Below are 19,933 nucleotides of genomic sequence, written 5' to 3'. Positions count from 1 at the left end.
GCTTTGTTTGGAGGTGCGTTCTGTATTGTGTAAGAAATCAATAGCTCCCCCTTGCATAACACGAACCGCTACAGGTACGCTGAGGTCACTCACACGTTTTTACGCACAAAAAACAGCTATTGTCCAATGATCTGCCTCCTTTTTTAGAGTGTGACGTCATATGCAATGGGTCTATGAAGTAACATGAATTTGTCGTGTCTCTTTTTACCAGGTGTCCAACATGCACAGATCTGGAGTAACCAGCATGGAGGTGTGTTCAGATGGTCGCCACCTGGCCTCGGCCGGAGATAAAATCATCAAAATATGGGACTACCACATGAGGCTCGATATCAACTTTCAGGTATGTCATGTCATCGAGCTATAATAATGTTTGTCAAGCCTCGAATTAACCCCCAGCACCCACAGCAATTGCCTTGGTGCCCTCTGCTTTTGCTGTGGTGCCCTTTTGCAAGGTTCCTATAAAACTTTATATTTTTCTCTTGTCAGTCATGCTTTCTCCAGAAGATGATCAGAGCATACTGAATGAAATGTCGAGTTGAAACCAACGGTTCTTTTCAGAGCCACCCCACCTCATTAATAATAATAATAATAACAACATGCATTTATATAGCGCTTAATACCAGGTTTCTAAGCGCTGATTAAGAAGTGAATGTGGACGGGAAGATTGTTCCATAAAATGGGAGTGGCGATTGAGAAGGAGCGATTTCCATAGCGAGTGCGGGGGATAGGACAGAATTGAATTTCAGGTGGTCGGTAGATGATGATTGGAGAACGAGAGTTGTAGGTTGCTTTTTAGGAATAAGTAATTAAATGCAGTGGGCACTATTGGTAATTACTCAAAATAATTTTTAGCATAAAAACTTACTTGGTAACTAGTAATGGGGAGAGGTTGGTAGTATAAAACATGGTGAGAAATGGCTCCCTCTGAAGTGGAGTAGTTGTCGAGAAAGAAGTAATTTTCCACAAACTTGATTTCGAGACCTCAGACTAAGAACTTGAGGTCTCGAAATCATCCATCTAAAGGATACAACGCCATGTGACAAGGGTGATTTTTCTTTCATTATTACGTGTATCTCGCAACTTCGACGTCCGAAATGTTCACATGTTTGTTATTTGATGCATATTATGTGGAGAAACACAACGTGAGAAGATTGGTCTTTGGCAATTACCAATAGTGTCCAGTGTCTTTAAGAGATAGTCATTACATGGTGTTACCGCACACCTTTCCATATGTCATTCATGTTCATGACTTACATTACATACTCCTTCAAGAGCAAAGTTCAAGGCTTGGTGTGTTCTTGAGCGGGGCAGGAGGGATGGGTGAGGCTTGGGGGATGGAGGGGGCGGGGGGGGGGGGGGGCGGCCTCTCCCAATGCCGGTTGCAAATACTCCTGTTTAGTTTCACTAAAAATGCAATCATTTCATTGTTCAAAAGCTTCCTATATGTTTTTATGAAAGAATCATCTTCAAAGTTATGATCCCGATGAATGAAATATTCCTACTTTTTTCAGAGTACAAAAACTTGCCAGATAATGTGTCAAATTTCCACATGTTAGATTTATTGTATACATGTACATCTTCATTTATATAGGATAAAAAGCCAGACAATTTTAACAATTTTCACATGTTAGATTTATTGTATACATGTACATCTTCATTTACACGTATATAGGATAAAAAGCCAGACAATTTCAACAATTTTCTCATGTTAATTTTATTGTATACATCTTCATTTATAAGGGAATCAATGTGTGGTGAAGAGGTTTTCAACTAGTGGTTTAAACCCACCGAGGCCTGGTTCTTGATAATTTTACCGAGACGAAGTCGAGGTAAACTATCAAGAACCAGGCCTCGGCGGGTTTAAACCACTAGTTGAAAACCGATTCAACACACTTTGATTCCCATTCATAAATACCTTTTCGGTCAAAAAACATCAACACTTTTTGGTCAAAAGGTAAAATAAATGCAAAAATTATAATTGTTCAATGATTTCTTTCAACTCAACACCCCTCCAGCTATGAAATGGTAAGGCCCTCGGGTAAACAACTCCTTATAAGGAGATTGATGTGCCGTTATGCGTATCGCGTAATGTGACCCAACTGTTGCAGCCGTTGCACTTGACCAATAAAAATGAAGAAACTGTCTTATAAGCACAGGTGCAAGCTCGCGTGTCACGCCCATGTTTCAACACTTTTTACTGGTGTTATATCATTCGTTCAAACACCCCCATGTGATGCCCTCTCGGCCAATCAGAATGGATAGACTGTCTTAGATATTTATGAATACTGGATAAAAACATTTGAGCGGTTTCCAAAAAACAAAGGAAAACTTTGCTTTCATGTTGAAAGATAAACATTGAAAGTTGTTATTTCTGTCTGTAACAGGTGTTTATCGGCCATTCCGAGAAGATCCAACAGGTGACATTCTCTCCTGACAATCTGGGGATGATTAGCGTAGGGGAAGCTGTCTTCATGTGGGACTTCTACGGAGCCAAGAGAGATCAACCACCGCTGTAAGAATTAACCATCTATTTCCGTCTTCTCCTTCGCTCACATTAGACCGGTCCATTAAGCCCCGCTCTAACTCATTGCTACATGCACATGGGATCTCATCATCTGATACCAAACGTCTTCAGTGCGCTTAAAACCGGGCTGCCAAACTGATTTTTAAGTGTCGTAAATACGACCACGTCACACCACTTCTCCATCAACTTCACTGGCTCCCAGTCCATCAACGTATTGTTTTCAAGGTTCTCACCATTGTATACAAATGTTCTCACAATACCGCTCCTACATATCTCACCGTCTCATCAAGATTTACCAACCTGGAAGACCTGGCCTTCGCTCTGGTTCAGACAGTACACTCTTGGCAGTTCCAAAGGTGCATTCCGCTGCTAGGGATCGTGCTTTTTACACACATGCTCCGCGCCTTTGGAACCATCTCCCTCATCAAATTCGTTCCGCTGAGTCACTTGCAGTTTTCAAGAAACATCTCAAAACTTTCCTGTTCAATGACTGACTGCTTTGACTGTTTCCCATTATCAGTGCCATTATTTATTTGCTTATTGTAAAGTTTCTTGTAAAGTGCTGTGGTACCTTGTGTAAGAGCGCTATATATAAATGTGTCTTATTATTTATTATTATTAATGCGTATTGACCAATCACAACCCATTGCACAGCCAAAAGCCTGACGCTATAAGGTCCGTCATGCGTGCGCGTATGCTTGGCGTGCGCGGCAGAGTTGTGCAGAATGGCATTGGAGAGGCTCACTTGTTTTTGCTCACACGTCACCGTGGGCGGAGCCTAATGGATCGGTTAAAAAAAAATTGTTTCGCCTTCCCAGGTTGTATCGTAAACTTGGGTGTCTTCTTCGTTCGTGTATTTTCTGGACCAATAAGAACATTGAATAAAGTCAAATTGGTAATTTTATGGAGTCAAAATTTTCACTCCACAAAATGGCCGACTGTGTTTCTTTGCGACGAAAATGGAAAACTGTGCAATTTTGAGGCATGTTTGTGTGGATCATTATATTCTTCTTTTAAATTATCTATCTAACCACTTGCATTTCATGACAAACGATTTCAAACGCTTTTCAAAAACCAACTCGACCGATCCAAGGCAGCGTGTTCCTTTAATAACCTTTCGAAAAGTATGTATATACTAAGCGCCTTGAGTACCTTGTTGGTAGATACGTGCGCTATATAAGACTTTGGTATTATTATTATTGTTATTATGATTAATTTTTTCCCTCTCTCATCCTTTTTAGAGGCACAACCCTCGAGACAGAACATTTCCTGAGTCGCTCGGGTAAGATTTGATTTCTGCTTTTAAAACCATTTTGTAACACATCTCTAATTTCAAATTTCTTGTCATTGATTCATTTTGGGATAAGGACCAGGGCCCAATTACATAGCGCTGCTTAAAACGGTAAACAAATTTTCGTGCTTACTGTAGCAGAAAAATTTGCTAAGGTACAAGCGTGTTTCACAGGTTAGCAGAAAAATTGGGCGGCCACGTAATTGCGCATTTACCGTGGATTTACATTGTGATGTTTAGCACTGTATACTCAGTACTTTCCCGAGTACTTTCACATCGGTGTATGGGTAAAAACCAAAATTAATATTCTTTATCCCGATGTAAATTTAACATCTATTATACATTGTGATGTCATTTATTTTTGTGCGAAAGCACTAGAGCGCTATGAAATGGAAACTGCACAGTAAGCACAAGTTCAGCCGCTAAGCAGCGCGATGAAATTTGGCCCAGTAATGTAACAAAACGCATACACACACATGTCTCCGATATGTCTTATCGTAAACCTCAGTAGATTAAATTCCACTTCAAAGGGTTTGGGTATTTTTTGTAGGACACAAACACAATGTCAACAGATTTACATTACAGATTTGAAGATAATGGTGGTCGAAAACTTCCCTTAAATATTACTTGCTGAGGTGCTGTACTTTTTGAGAAATGAGAGTAAGTTAATTTTGATCTCGGTGTTAAAGGACTCCGGTACTTTTTCAAAATGTGCACAGATTTACTTTAAACTTACACGGTTTGAAGATAATGATGGTAGAAAGCTTCCCTTTGAATATGACTTTATACTGAGGTGCTGTAATTTTTGATAAATGAGTAAAATAATTTTTGAGTAACTAAAATTATTTTAGCATTATTTTAACATATTAACCAGTTATGATATTATACCATAACATACCATATTTTTGAGACATTGTTTTACTCATTTCTCAAAAACTACAGCACCTCAGTAAGTATTAATTTAAGGGAAGCTTTATACTTTCATTATCTTCAAACTGTGTAAGTTTAATGTAAACCTGTTGACATTGTGTTTTGAGTAGTTAATATAGTCTCTCTGGAACACTTTGACCTTTGCCCTAGAAGACAAGGAGAGGTCAAACTGTTCCCAAAATAGGGTAGAAATATGGAACACTTTGCCCTTTGCCCTAGAGGACAAGGAGAGGTCAAACTGTGCCCAAAATGGGTAGAAATATGGAACACTTTGCCCTTTGCCCTAGAGAACAGTGAGAGGTTAAACTGTACCCAAAATAGGGTAGAAATATGGAACACTTTAAGTTGACCTTCCTTCAGAGAGGTTAAACTGTGCCCGAAATGGGTTAAAAACAGTTAAAATGTCTCGTGGTGGTGCAATGCATAGGTAGTGTGTGTGTGTATTGGTATAGCAGTTGACAGGGGAATCCCCAAACAAAGAGTCGCGTGTGGGAATGACGTTGCAGTTTTACTGAACGGTTGAAGGAAATAAATCCTATTGATCCGTTGAAGATGACGTTGAAGTATTATTAGTCAGGGTTATACATTGTATAAATTCCACCCGCATAGCCCATTGACTTATAAATATTATTTTCGTTGAACTATTATAACATCATAACTTTGGTCAGTTGTACGGTCATCATGTCTGCAGGAAAACATCATCGTTCGATAGCATCTTCAAGGGTTGAGCCAATGTGTAGCGGGTTGCGTTATCTGCGTCAACGAAACCAAACAGAGGACAGTTGTCCGCGATTAGTTCATTTATCTACACGATTAACGGAAAAATACGATGACCCAACAGTCTGTCAAAAGTCATGGGAAAAAGCTTGTATTTGGGTGGGAGTGTAACGGTTTGTTTATACAAAGGGTAAATAAACCAGCAGCCACGATTACAGGTGGTGGTGCAATGTGTGACGTCATGGGAGAGAATAGCTTTTAAGAGATAATCTCCGGGACTAAGCGGGCGAGTGCGAATGGCTATGAATGAGGAAGTTAATCCTTCAATCGATATGTATTGATCAATTCTCTCGATCAACTATACGTGGGCCCTATATATTACATCTATCATAAGATGTGTTGCAATCTACCGAACTTTGCTTATACTTAGCTGTAGGTCTAAAACAAGAGAATACTATAATGAAACACACAATCTGATGAGACGGGCGTGTTATTAAAATGAGTTGGGGTGTTTATTTAATTATTTGTGTTTATCGGAGTATATTATCTCGTGAACATCTCAGAATACAGGACTAAGTTTACTTTCCGTACATCGGAGTACCAGGCAATACAAGATGAATGCAATGCAGATCATAAAGGAGGGTGCGTGGGGGTTTTTGTTCGATACATGTGCCAACATGACGTTAGTTTTGGTTAAATTTACTGTAAATATCGAGTATCTTACTCAGTCGATGGGCAATTGGCGGTGTATGTAAGTCAGACTGTTTTACGCAATGGAACGACTGTTCCAAAATTATCCGTTAAAGTCCATGGAGTGTTAACTATTCTCCCAAAACAGATTGAAGAAGCTAAGTTATCATTATCTTGTCCAACAAATTGTAAGTTCTTACATATCCAAGCTACATGTATGTATACACACACAAAGTAGGCGTACATACAGTTACATCCAATGAACACAACTTGTTTGTCCTCAAAACATCGTTGTAGCCTGCACACATACCAAGGAAGCAGGTTCAGTACCCTAGGTTTAATGAACTATCGATCGATGCCTCCCCTTCCTGCGAGAGTTGTGACTAGAGAGTATCACTCAGATAACTTATTTGCAAGTTTTTGTAGGCCCCCTAGACATCCATGCACAACACACGTTTTATAGAATAAAAAACCATCCCTCCTATAACTCTGTGTTTTTACATATCAAGGGAACGTTCAATTCGATTCTTTTGAATCGAATATTTCGGCAAAGTGAAATCTTTGAGGTTTCATTCCCAGTTTGTTAAGATAGAAAAAACACTCACACCAATATCGTACTACCATTCATTGCATTAAACTGCTTTATTACGACAGATCGATGGGAAAACAAGTACATCCCTTCGTTTAGTGTACAAACAAATCTAACCCGTACATTTACCAGTTTAGGCCTAGATTGTTTGTTTTCCACAAGTTTATCACAAAAAGTATTAATTAACTACTTGGTCCATCAAGACTCTTTTAGTTGTGCATCATTACGATAAATAAACTCCCAAAAATCAGATGACATGCATGACGATCACACGTTTTTTGCACTTTATGTTTTTTGACGGTATCGTAGTAAGTTCATTGATCTAAAAATACATTCGAGCATTAAACAATGATTTATACACGCACACAAACGACTGAGTTGTCACAAACCTTTACCCGCAACAAGGGAACCGTAAAACAAATTAACCATTGCGTCACTCATCAAGAGTCCCCTTTTGTCCTTTTAACAAGACATATACTATTTTGTACACAAACAAGACAAGAGTTGCCAATGTTTGATGGAGCCGGCTGTTAAAATTAATACGAAAACACCTTGTTTTCAGTAAATGCAGTAGGCCCCACTACTTTCTCAGACAAAATTGACTTCGCCTTCATTACGAATGAAAGACACTGTTTGTTGTTTTTTGCTAACACAAGATACATCACTAAGTTGTGTCCGGTTTAACTCAGTTGAAACTTAATCATCATCATTCACATGAGTGCTTATTAATTGTTGTAACAAAAAAAAGAGTTTGGTTCCAGCGTTTTTTTTTGTATGTGATTGTTTTATCACTTTGTTTAAATTTATATCAGTAGTTAGCTTGACGTGCTTCTGACGTTTAGTTAAGGAATAATGTGGACACATAAACAAACGCTACACATTAAACGAAACGTAAGTATAACAACAACGAACATGTACAAAGACTGCAACATAAAACAAATCAATAAACAAAAATGTGATTTAAAATTATGAATTTTCAAAAGGCATGTACACAATTTTACAGACAAAAATATTAAAGTGTAGGTTTATCGAGAAACTAAAAAAGAAACAAATGAAACAAAATCAGTAATACAACGAAAGACTATACTATAGTCAACGACATGATGAGGAATATTCAACTAAACATCACATTATCATGGTAAAACGTGTAGGTTCAGTATAAAAATCATCGATGCAGCCCAAAAACAGTTGGTTCAAAGCGCAGACACTTGCAAACCTCTCACAACTAAATACTAAAAGCTAAAAGCTGAAAACTGAAAACAAAAAAGAGTATCAAAATGCAAACCTCAAAGTAAAAGCTAAAGCAAAAATACTAAACTCAAAGCTTAAAAACTATCAAACTAACAAAGAAATTTAAGCTACAAATTCAAACTGATGCAAACAAACCTGGAAAAATACTGAACTCAAAACTTAAAAACTATAAAACTAAACAACTAAAAACTAACTACAAACTACAAACTGTACACTATCATCAATAAACTAACATAAAAAACCGCAAAGCTGCAAACTACAGAAGAAAAAAACTAAAGAAAAAAAAAAACGGAAAACAAAAAACACTCAAGTCTTAAAAACTATAGCGTTTAAAGCTGTAAAAACAAACTTCAAACAACAAAAAATACGTACTGAAAACTGCAAACTACAAAGATTAATAAATAAAAACTAAAAGAAGAAGTAAAACTAAATTCAAAATTTTGAAACTGCAATCCACAAGCTGCAAACTATAAACCAAAAGAAAAAAACCCCAAAACAAAAAAACATAAAAAGTCTAAAAACTTAAGCCTACAAACTATTCCAGAAAAACAAAACATTACCAAAAACTGCAAACTACAAAAAAAAAAAAAAAAAAAAAAAAAAAAAAAAAAAAAAAAAAAAACTAAAGGGAAAACGAAAACTAAACTCAAATCTTAAAAAAAAACTTACAACCTGACAAAAATTGAAAGACAAACTACAAACTAAAAAACTAAAAGAAAAACATAATGAACTCGAAACTAAAAAAAACAAAAAAAAACAAGCAATTTAACCAGCTAAAAGCTTAAAGACTTCAAACTGCAACCTACAACTATCGTAAAACTTTGTTTAAAAGTTTACTATTACAAATTTCAAGCTACAAAATAAAACTTGAAGGATAAACGAATACTAGACCTAACTCGAAACTTGAAAACTTAATAAACCATTAATAATAACATATATGCAAGTAATTGTTATCGTAATACATTAATAATAATAATAAAAAACTTAAAGAAAACAGTACTAAATTCCAAACCTGCAAACTTCAAAGCCCACTTAAAAAACAAAACAAACAAACTAATACTGCATAATATTTTAGAACATAAGATGACACTTACTAAACTGTAACTAAGCTCTAACTAAACTCTAACTTAGCAAAATGTACAACACTGTAAAGACCACAAACATCCAGATCACAAACTACACACGATAAAACAATTACACCCTCACACACCGTACATACTTACGAAAAAGTGTGTTTACCGTCTATACCATCTTTTCAGTTAAACAAAAACCCAGTTTTGTTTAAGCATGTACGTTTTCCTCTTCTTTTGTTTTCTTTGGATAATTTGTTTGGTAAAACAAAATCAACACATGTTCAATGTTTTCTATGATTTGCATCGGTTCAAATTCTTAATTTGTTTTTTCATCGACTTTGTTAAATCATTAAATGGTCCACTTTTCTTACAGCTCGTCCGGAGTTTTTGAACATATTATTTTCGGACGATTTGCCCAGCATATAAAGACATAATGATATCAAACCATTATGTACAAAATAAATGAATTCACAGTATTAATAACTGTAACTATGTAAACTTTCGAGTGCAACCAGAATAGAGCCGATGTGGTCTTGATGTTCTGAACAGTAAATTGTGCTCGTCTTCATCGCCCAATTTTCGCCCAAAGATAACGAGTGTTAGTATTATTTTGAATGAGAAGCAAGTCCACGAGTGAAAAATGAGTAAAAGTCTGAGTGATCAGGTCACGAAGTGTCGATCATGCAGTGATGGACAAGTGGTATTGTAGTGGTATTGTAGTGTTCAAGATACAACGATCATCTTGAAAGAGCCACGCAGTGATGATTAGTCTTCCTCATGGTAGTGTGAATGAGGCAAACTGTTATTGTTTGACTCATTTGGGAGGTGCGCACTCATTTGGGAGGTGCGGGAGTGATTGCAAATCACGGAGCGCCGAAAGAATGTCCACGTAGCTAGCATAAACGAGACATTGACGACTCGTTTGTAGTTTCACGAGGTGAAAATGATCGAGCCAGTCGATTCCACAACGTCTGACAAAACGTCGAGGAAGGGGGGGGGGGGTAGTTGAGTTCTATTAGATGCCGTGGTCTTTATTTTCCACGTACTCTCAGTGTAGGTATGATCCGTATGCGATCTTTAGAGGACAAGACGAGACATGTTGTCAGTGACCTGTGACGTCAAGGACAAGTCAGGACGAGATATGTTACGTAAACGTCAGTCACATGCGTGACGTTAGGGCAAGTCCGGACGGGTAGTTACGTAAAGTGTTAAGGAGAGTTATGTAAGAGTTAGAATAGTTCCTGATCGGTTGGTTAAACATAGATGGCTGAAAAGGACTTATAAAAAGTGATCGTTTTCAATCTCTAACACTCATTCCGCAATTTTTTTAGACTACGACGCTAAGACAGAATGAAACCTCTGCTAAACGGTATCTGTCGCATTTAACCATGGCTGAAGTAGTCATACCTAATGTAGACTGTGACGGTGTGTTGACGGGAACACCTAACTCCCCGCCGTCTGTGTTCAGGCCATTTGACTGTGTGAAAACACTTACACACGAGCAAGTCAAGGCAGGATGGCGTGAATCTTTCAGCGCAAAGGAGGGAAGGTCTTACTTTTACAACGTCATTACCAGAGAGAGTGTGTGGATCATTCCTACAATCACCAAGCCTGTCCAGCGCGAGCAGAGAAGAATGGTCGATTCAACTCCGTCTGATATCCTTGCTGCAGCTGTGGACGAGTTGGTTGCCTCTCCGATCGAGAGCTATGGCACGAAGAAGTACTCCCCATCATTCAGAATGGTGATCAAAATAATCCTGACTAAAATCGTCGCCAACGAGATACTCCTTTTCACGTACTACGAGCAAACCCAACGTGCATGTGAAGGATGCGAGGAGAACTGGGCTAGTCAAGCTGAACACGAATGTTTATTTTTTGGAGTGCCTCCGGAGTGCCGACTCTACGATTATGTAGATGAACATTACGAAAAAGTGAAGGAGTCTGTTCAAGTAGATACTGTTTTAGACATTCTTTGTGTTATGATCTCTTTCCTAAGAATAACTGAATCGAGTGAGGAGGATCCAAACTCAATGATTCAAGACATCCTTAACGGATGGAAAGAGGATCCAGAGGACGTTGCTCGTCTATTTCATTCAGCGGTTTTTGATAACTTATCCAAACTGATTGACTCCACGATCAAACAACTGAATGAATACAATCGTAGTTTGTGTTAGAAGTAATATTACATAACTGTTCCTCCTTATAGTATTTCATTATACTTACGTGCATGGTTTTAAATAAAGGTAAAGAAATAAACAATATGTATTGATTTGTTATCCAATGATTCTGTGTTTATTATCCGTTTGTTGTTTAAATTTAACTTAAAATATAATTATTTAAGTGAATAAAGAGACATAAATAAAAAGACGAAGCGGGTGCCTAAAGTAGGGGGCTCTTTATCACGGCACCGTGGGGGAAAAGGTCCCGCCGAACCATGGTACCAAGTCAACGTTACGTCTACGAACGTGACAATTTCTCGTCATAGTCTTGATAAGGACTTCCCAACAATCAAAATGGAAACAATATCACACCAACGAGCGGAAATACCAATTAAATAGTGTGGAATTGACTAGGCAAGAACCTTTTGAAGTAGAGAACCTTGCTTATCGTGTCCCAGCGTTTGTGTTGACCAGTATTCGCTTTTGCAGTAACGATGGCGCAGGGGCAACATAATTAATCTTTATTTTAATTCAAATTTGTCAATTCTTTCAAAAACCTCCCAAAATGTCATGTTTCTGACGATTGTTTTCCCCTCAGGCACAGCAATGTGTGGGGTCACATTGATTTTCAAACTGTCATATTGAGAATTGGTAGTAGGGTTGTTGCACTTGGCTAAAAAAAGAACCCGCCCATCTGTCAGATGATCCTTGGCATCGAATGTATTGTATGGAGTAATTTAACTCTGAACAGTAAAGTAATTATACTATGCGGAGTGCGGACGAGATCTTTAGGTGTAGGGTCAGTGTACAGTGTGTCTAAAAGACTTTCAAACACAAAAATGTGTAAAGTTTCCAAGAATGTCTGACGGATCATGAATATCCAAATTATCTTTGAATTTCACCGTCTAGTTAGTTCCTTTCATGTTGAATTTCTGCACTTTAACTTCATTCACCTTCGTGACGTAATATATATATAAGTTTCTGACATCACCGCCAAATATATTTTGGTTCTTAGGGTGTATTTGGTGTCAGGTTGAAGTCATGTGGCCAATTTGAGGCACATGCTGACTTTGCATATCTGCAAAAGCTTAATGTCGATTTGAGCAAACATTTTTACCGCATTCACCACTGTTGTGGTTTGATAACAACATGGCGGGCTAGATGGCGGTTACGATTTTTACACCTCGAAAATAGTTCCTGACATTCGTCACAGGAAAAAATCTTAAAATTACTTGTAAATAACAAAATTACCGCACAATAACTTCTAAGTTCAAAATCATTAGCTAAGAAAATTAAACACATACAAACTCTGAATGTATACAACAGTAATCTGTTGTTTAGATATGAAAAAAGACACCGAAAGCAGAGATGTGACGCAATAATTACCAAAATATGCTAGGTTTTGTTGTATTACGTCATTTATACTAACAAAGTTGATAACATTTGAAACACATCGCACGTACTTTTGTTTACTATTATTTGTTTGTTTTGATCGAAAAACTCATATTATTCATATATTTTTATATTTATTTAGTTGATTATTGATTTATTCATACACAATTTATTGATTTATTGATTGATTGATTAGTATCGTTATTTATTTGTTTATTTGTTTCCATATTTATGTATTTTTACATCTTTAAAAAGTGACTTTTGGAATTTTAAAACCCAAGCTTGTCTACTATTATAACTTAATTGTAAAGTATGTGTAAGTTGCAAACGTGAAAGTTTACTTGTGGAAGTATGTTATGATTTGTAATGGTTTATGTTGTTGTTGTTTTGTTTTGTGTTTTAAGCGTGAAGTTTTTTGTTTTTAGAATTTTATTTAAAAACAATTACTTTTTAGTTTTAAAGTGTTCATTTTTTTTTTTTATATATTTTTTTTTTTTATTATTATTTTTTTAAATATATATATATATATATGTTTTTTTTTTTTATTATTATTATTTTTTTTTTTATATAAAGCTTTTCGTTTTCAAGTTTTTTACTTCTAGGTTAATTTGATTTAGATTTTTTTCTTCTTCTAGTTGTATTGTTGTAATTAAATTAGTTTCAATTACGATTCAATTAGTTTGTGTAATGTATTAATAAAGGACTTGCTTAAGTCTATTTTGTTGTTGTGGGTGACGTCACGGAGCCCGCCCTGGGGCCGCCATATTTGGATCGAGCATGACATGACATGCATGGTACAGCAGTTCACAGCTCAGAAAAAAAGCAGGATTGACGTCCATTAAGTTTCCTTTATGGCGTGCTTCCCTTACTAGTACTTATAATATTACCAATAGTGGCTTCTTATAATAGCGCACAAATCTGTCACCCAGTGACGCTCAAAACGTCAAGTTTTTTAATTAATATTTCATATTAAGCTCGTTTTCTTTGTTTGTTCTTGTTTATCGTTCACATAATGTTTAAAAAATAGGTTGTCAGTCGTTTATTTTATGTTTAAATTTGTTTTTTACTTTTTGTTTAATGACTATTTTTGTGAGAGGTTTCCAAGTGTCTGCACTTGTGATTGCAACGATGTAGGCCCATAAATATACAGAAACTATGGCGCGGGACAATAAATGTGATTCTTCATTTCGTCATTGATAAGTATTGATTTGCTGTGTTTGTGCATTTTCCCCCCGTTTTCTCTCTAGTTTCTCGTTTTATTTTAATATGTTTGTAAAAACACAAAAGTTAGTGACCAGACGTTTCGACCTTAGCTCGAAGGCCTAATGAAAATACAACACACACACGTAATCAGGTATAGGACAGAAGCAGTCACGTGGAAAGATATGAAAGCACACAGAAAAAGCAAGGGATAAACAAAGAAGGTTGTGACAAGGTTTAGAGTGAAGGGGCTGGTTTCACCACAGGAGGATGGGAGCACAAAAGACAAACTCAAAATTGATGAGAAGATGGAGAACAAACAAGTAATTAATTGGTGAATGAGGCAGAATAAAGGGCGGTATATCTGCGGGGAAAAGGACTCAAGGACAAGACATAGTCATTACCTTATTGGATATTGAGGCCATGGGGGTTAAAATGGACTGAAGGCGCTTTATCCACAGTTTCTCCCTACTCGGACGAAAAATCTCTCTTTATTGTTTGTAAATTGTTATTAATATGTGTTTCGATATTCGTTATTTGTTCCAGTCATTTGGTTTGTTTTATTACCCAGACTTGTTCTCTCAATACGAAGGCAAAGTCAATTTTGTCTGAGAAAGTAGTGGGGCCTACTGCATTTAGTGAAAACAAGGTGTTTTCGTATTAATTTTAACAGCCGGTTCCATCAAACATTGGCAACTCTTGTCTTGTGTGTGTACAAAATAGTATATGTCTTGTTAAAAGGACAAACGGGGACTCTTGATGAGTGACGCAATGGTTAATTTGTTTTACGGTTCCCTTGTTGCGGGTAAAGGTTTGTGACAACTCGGTCGTTTGTGTGCGTGTATAAATCATTGTTTAATGCTCGAATGTATTTTTACTTCGAAAACAAGCATTATTAGTGCAACTTGGTTAAGAAGTATTGAGAAAGAGGCTTAGATCAATGAACTTACTATGATACCGTCAACAAACATAAAGTGCAAAAAACGTGTGATCGTCATGCATGTCATCTGATTTTTGGGAGTTTATTTCTCATGTTAATCGTAATGATGCACAACTAAAAGAGTCTTGATGGACCAAGTAGTTAATTAATACTTTTTGTGATAAACTTGTGGAAAACAAACAATCTAGGCCTAAACTGGTAAATGTACGGGTTAGATTTGTTTGTACACTAAACGAAGGGATGTACTTGTTTTCCCATCGATCTGTCGTAATAAAGCAGTTTAATGCAATGAATGGTAGTACGATATTGGTGTGAGTGTTTTTTCTATCTTAACAAACTGGGAATGAAACCTCAAAGATTTCACTTTGCCGAAATATTCGATTCAAAAGAATCGAATTGAACGTTCCCTTGATATGTAAAAACACAGAGTTATAGGAGGGATGGTTTTTTATTCTATAAAACGTGTGTTGTGCATGGATGTCCAGGGGGCCTACAAAAACTTGCAAATAAGTTATCTGAGTGATACTCTCTAGTCACAACTCTCGCAGGAAGGGGAGGCATCGATCGATAGTTCATTAAACCTAGGGTACTGAACCTGCTTCCTTGGTATGTGTGCAGGCTACAACGATGTTTTGAGGACAAACAAGTTGTGTTCATTGGATGTAACTGTATGTACGCCTACTTTGTGTGTGTATACATACATGTAGCTTGGATATGTAAGAACTTACAATTTGTTGGACAAGATAATGATAACTTAGCTTCTTCAATCTGTTTTGGGAGAATAGTTAACACTCCATGGACTTTAACGGATAATTTTGGAACAGTCGTTCCATTGCGTAAAACAGTCTGACTTACATACACCGCCAATTGCCCATCGACTGAGTAAGATACTCGATATTTACAGTAAATTTAACCAAAACTAACGTCATGTTGGCACATGTATCGAACAAAAACCCCCACGCACCCTCCTTTATGATCTGCATTGCATTCATCTTGTATTGCCTGGTACTCCGATGTACGGAAAGTAAACTTAGTCCTGTATTCTGAGATGTTCACGAGATAATATACTCCGATAAACACAAATTATTAAATAAACACCCCAACTCATTTTAATAACACGCCCGTCTCATCAGATTGTGTGTTTCATTATAGTATTCTCTTGTTTTAGACCTACAGCTAAGTATAAGCAAAGTTTGGTAGATTGCAACACATCTTATGATAGACGTAATATATAGGGCCCACGTATAGTTGATCGAGAGAATTGATCAATACATATCGATTGAAGGATTAACTTCCTCATTCATAGCCATTCGCACTCGCCCGCTTAGTCCCGGAGATTATCTCTTAAAAGCTATTCTCTCCCATGACGTCACACATTGCACCACCACCTGTAATCGTGGCTGCTGGTTTATTTACCCTTTGTATAAACAAACCGTTACACTCCCACCCAAATACAAGCTTTTTCCCATGACTTTTGACAGACTGTTGGGTCATCGTATTTTTCCGTTAATCGTGTAGATAAATGAACTAATCGCGGACAACTGTCCTCTGTTTGGTTTCGTTGACGCAGATAACGCAACCCGCTACACATTGGCTCAACCCTTGAAGATGCTATCGAACGATGATGTTTTCCTGCAGACATGATGACCGTACAACTGACCAAAGTTATGATGTTATAATAGTTCAACGAAAATAATATTTATAAGTCAATGGGCTATGCGGGTGGAATTTATACAATGTATAACCCTGACTAATAATACTTCAACGTCATCTTCAACGGATCAATAGGATTTATTTCCTTCAACCGTTCAGTAAAACTGCAACGTCATTCCCACACGCGACTCTTTGTTTGGGGATTCCCCTGTCAACTGCTATACCAATACACACACACACTACCTATGCATTGCACCACCACGAGACATTTTAACTGTTTTTAACCCATTTCGGGCACAGTTTAACCTCTCTGAAGGAAGGTCAACTTAAAGTGTTCCATATTTCTACCCTATTTTGGGTACAGTTTAACCTCTCACTGTTCTCTAGGGCAAAGGGCAAAGTGTTCCATATTTCTACCCATTTTGGGCACAGTTTGACCTCTCCTTGTCCTCTAGGGCAAAGGGCAAAGTGTTCCATATTTCTACCCTATTTTGGGAACAGTTTGACCTCTCCTTGTCTTCTAGGGCAAAGGTCAAAGTGTTCCAGAGAGACTATATTAACTACTGTTTTGTGTTAGAAAAAAAGTACGTAAACCCTTTAAATACGCTTGTACATGCTAAAATAACTTTCAACATGTCAAGATCTTATTGTTTTATCTAGACTTATCACCCGTCAAACCCTGCAAAAGTCCTGTAAGAAGAAACCTGGACTTGACAGGAAGTTTACGACCCCGGAGCCAAGCACCTCTGCCCACCTCCCCGACCAGGCTAGTGGACGACACGTCGACAAAGGAGAAGGAAGAGTCGGATGAAGATGAGGCGGGCATCTCGTTGCTAGGCGGGGTTACAGCAGCAACTGTTGCTTGGGATGAGGAGGTCCTGATTGGTCCAGAGTTGGAGAGTCGGTCAAGCATGGAGGAATCAAGCATCACTGAAACTGTGAGTTGCTCTCCTCAGATGCAGATGACATTTCCTGAGTAGTCCGTTCTGTATCATTTGAAACCATAAAATCAGCTAAACAATTTTGAACATGCCAGCATAGCGGATATTTTAAAAAGTTTTACCAAAAACCAAACTTGAGCTAAAATTTCAATATATTTCAAACTTTGGCTAATTTACCCAGTCCAAACTTATGAAATGTCCTCAGTAGTCCGTACTGTATCATTTGAAATCATCAAATCAGCAGCAACGTGTCTCTTTCTCCTACCAGGGGTAAATGGGTACCTGTGAGGGCAGAGATGGTTCTTGTGATTGATTTATAGTCGAGTAGCGCATATTGATGTTGCACATTAGGCTGCACACTCCCCACCAGGGAGCTGAGATGGTTTAAGGAATGATCAAGCCCCAGTGACCAGGGGTAGCTTTGGGATGCCCTCCGGTGATATAAAAAGCGCTGTATAAAAAAAAAAAATTATTTTTTTTATTTTTTTAATTTTTTTTTTTATAAACAAGAACAAGATGAGAACCTGAAATGTATCTGAAATGAACCTTCTCTTCCTTTCTCCTCCTACCAGGATAAACCTCCTCCTGCAGAGTGTCTTGGATTCAGCCCACGTATCCGCCAGCATCGACGACCTGACCTGTCGACAGAGGTGGATTCCTCTGCCCTACCTCTACCCGTCCTCAAACCATTCACTGACAAGACCTTACAGTTCAAGCCAAGTTGCTATCGTCACTTTGTAGCCAGGGATAACCAGACTCAAATGGCACAAGTAAGCATGAGTTTATGGGATTTGAGGCATTGCATGGTGAGGTAGCAATATATATTTTGTTTGTGGAAACACCATGTGTGTGTCTACTTGCCAGGTAGAGTTTGTTCTTCAGAGAACTGGAGTGTGTTTTGGCGACCCCTACCAGAAACATTGGTCATTGGTTGAGCGTTTTTCACGTGTTTGGTTGAGCGCGGTGACGATGCTGTTCAGGCCAACCAGTAATCGACTTGTCGAGTCGGTTGGGCTTTGGTTGGGGTCGCCAAAACGCACTCCTGTCTTGCTAGACTGTGAGGAGTAGATTTTTTTGGGAGACTTCTGAGTTTTGAAAAAAATTTACTGTCCTGCTTGTATTAACTACAACCTGGGCAGAAGGTAGAAAAATAAGGATGATTTTTTTTTGGAAACTTTATTTCAAACCTAACGTGTAGAAAAAAGCAATCTTAAAAACTATGGTTTGCGGTTTCACTTTAATGTGTTAAAGGCAGTGGACACTATTGGTAGTTACTCAAAATAATTTTTATCACAAAATCTTACTTGGTAATGAGTAATGGGGAGCTTTTGGTAGTATAAAACATTGTGAGAAATGGCTCCCTCTGAAGTAACATAGTTCTGAGAAAGAAGTAATTTTCCATGAATTTAATTTAGAGACAATTAGATTTTGAGGTCTCGAAATCAGTCATCTGAAAGCAAACAACTTCGTGTTACAAGGGGGTTTTTTCTTTCATTATTATCTCGCAACTTCGACAACCAATTGAGCTAAAATGTTCTTCTTTGTGAGAAGACTGGTCTTTGACAATTACCAACAGTGTCCAGTGTCTTTAACCCTTTAGCATACATACCGCCTGCAGCCCCTCTCTATTACTCCGCATACTGCCCGCAACCGCCCTTGAAGTTTGCATGTTGTATTTTTAGTTCTAAACATGCGATTAAAATGCAGCAAACAGCCGCCCATAGAGCACAATCTCAACAAGACAACTTTCTTTGAAATAGCATGGTCATCATAAGAAACATTCTCAAAATACCTAAGACAGTTTCGCTATTCCTATTGGTGGAGAGCGCGTCACGTGGGGGTGTTTAAACCTTTGATAATGACCTGTAAAAAGTGGAAACATGGGCATGACACGCAAGCTTGCACATGTGCTTATAAGACAGTTTCTTCATTCCTTTTGGTTGAGAGCAACGGCCGGGACAGTTGTGCCACATCACGCGATACGCGCGACGCGCACATCATTCTCCTTATAAGGAGTTGTTTACCCGAGGGCCTTACCATTTCATAGCTGGAGGGGTGTTGTGTTGAAAGAAATCATTGAACAATTATAATTTTTGCATTTATTTTACTTTTTGACAAAAGAGTGATGATGTTTTTGACCGAAAAGGTATTTATGAATGGGAATCAAAGTGTGTTGAATAGGTTTTCAACTAGTGGTTTAAACCCGCCGAGACCTGGTTTTTGATAATTTTACTGAGACGAATAACCAGGCCTCAGCGGGTTTAAACCACTAGTTGAAAACCTCTTCACCACACATTGATTCCCTTATTTACAACTTCCACCTTCCTTGGTTCAAAATTCTGAGGTCCTTTCACCAACCTAAGTGCGCCCAACGAGTAGCTTATTTTTCTGTGTGTGGTGCTGGCAGAATTCGGACATACATTTACCATGTATCTTGCACAATGTACACAGTAATGGCGACCTTTGACTTATTTTCATGTCATCGATTCGATTTCGTGTACAAAACCAATGGGGACGTCTGAAAAAAACATTATGTCCAAACAATGGAAGAACAAAGAGAAGTCCTCGATCGACACCATAAAC

At 37.7% G+C, this 19,933-nt stretch overlaps 1 protein-coding gene across 1 annotated transcript; it reads left to right on the top strand.

Moving 5' to 3' along the window:
• Positions 1 to 211: 211 nt before the first annotated feature.
• LOC117306717 (WD repeat-containing protein 90-like) lies at positions 212 to 18,146 on the top strand (the record flags this gene model as incomplete). Its single annotated transcript, XM_033791194.1, has 5 exons — positions 212 to 340; positions 2,385 to 2,512; positions 3,766 to 3,806; positions 17,070 to 17,347; positions 17,923 to 18,146. Coding segments are annotated over 5 exons (800 nt in total), but the record flags the coding sequence as incomplete, so codon positions are not given.
• Positions 18,147 to 19,933: the final 1,787 nt, after the last annotated feature.

This window comes from Asterias rubens, unplaced genomic scaffold (assembly GCF_902459465.1).
Source record: "Asterias rubens unplaced genomic scaffold, eAstRub1.3, whole genome shotgun sequence".
Lineage (NCBI taxonomy): Eukaryota > Metazoa > Echinodermata > Asteroidea > Forcipulatida > Asteriidae > Asterias > Asterias rubens.
This window is presented reverse-complemented; position numbering and strand designations above follow the sequence as displayed.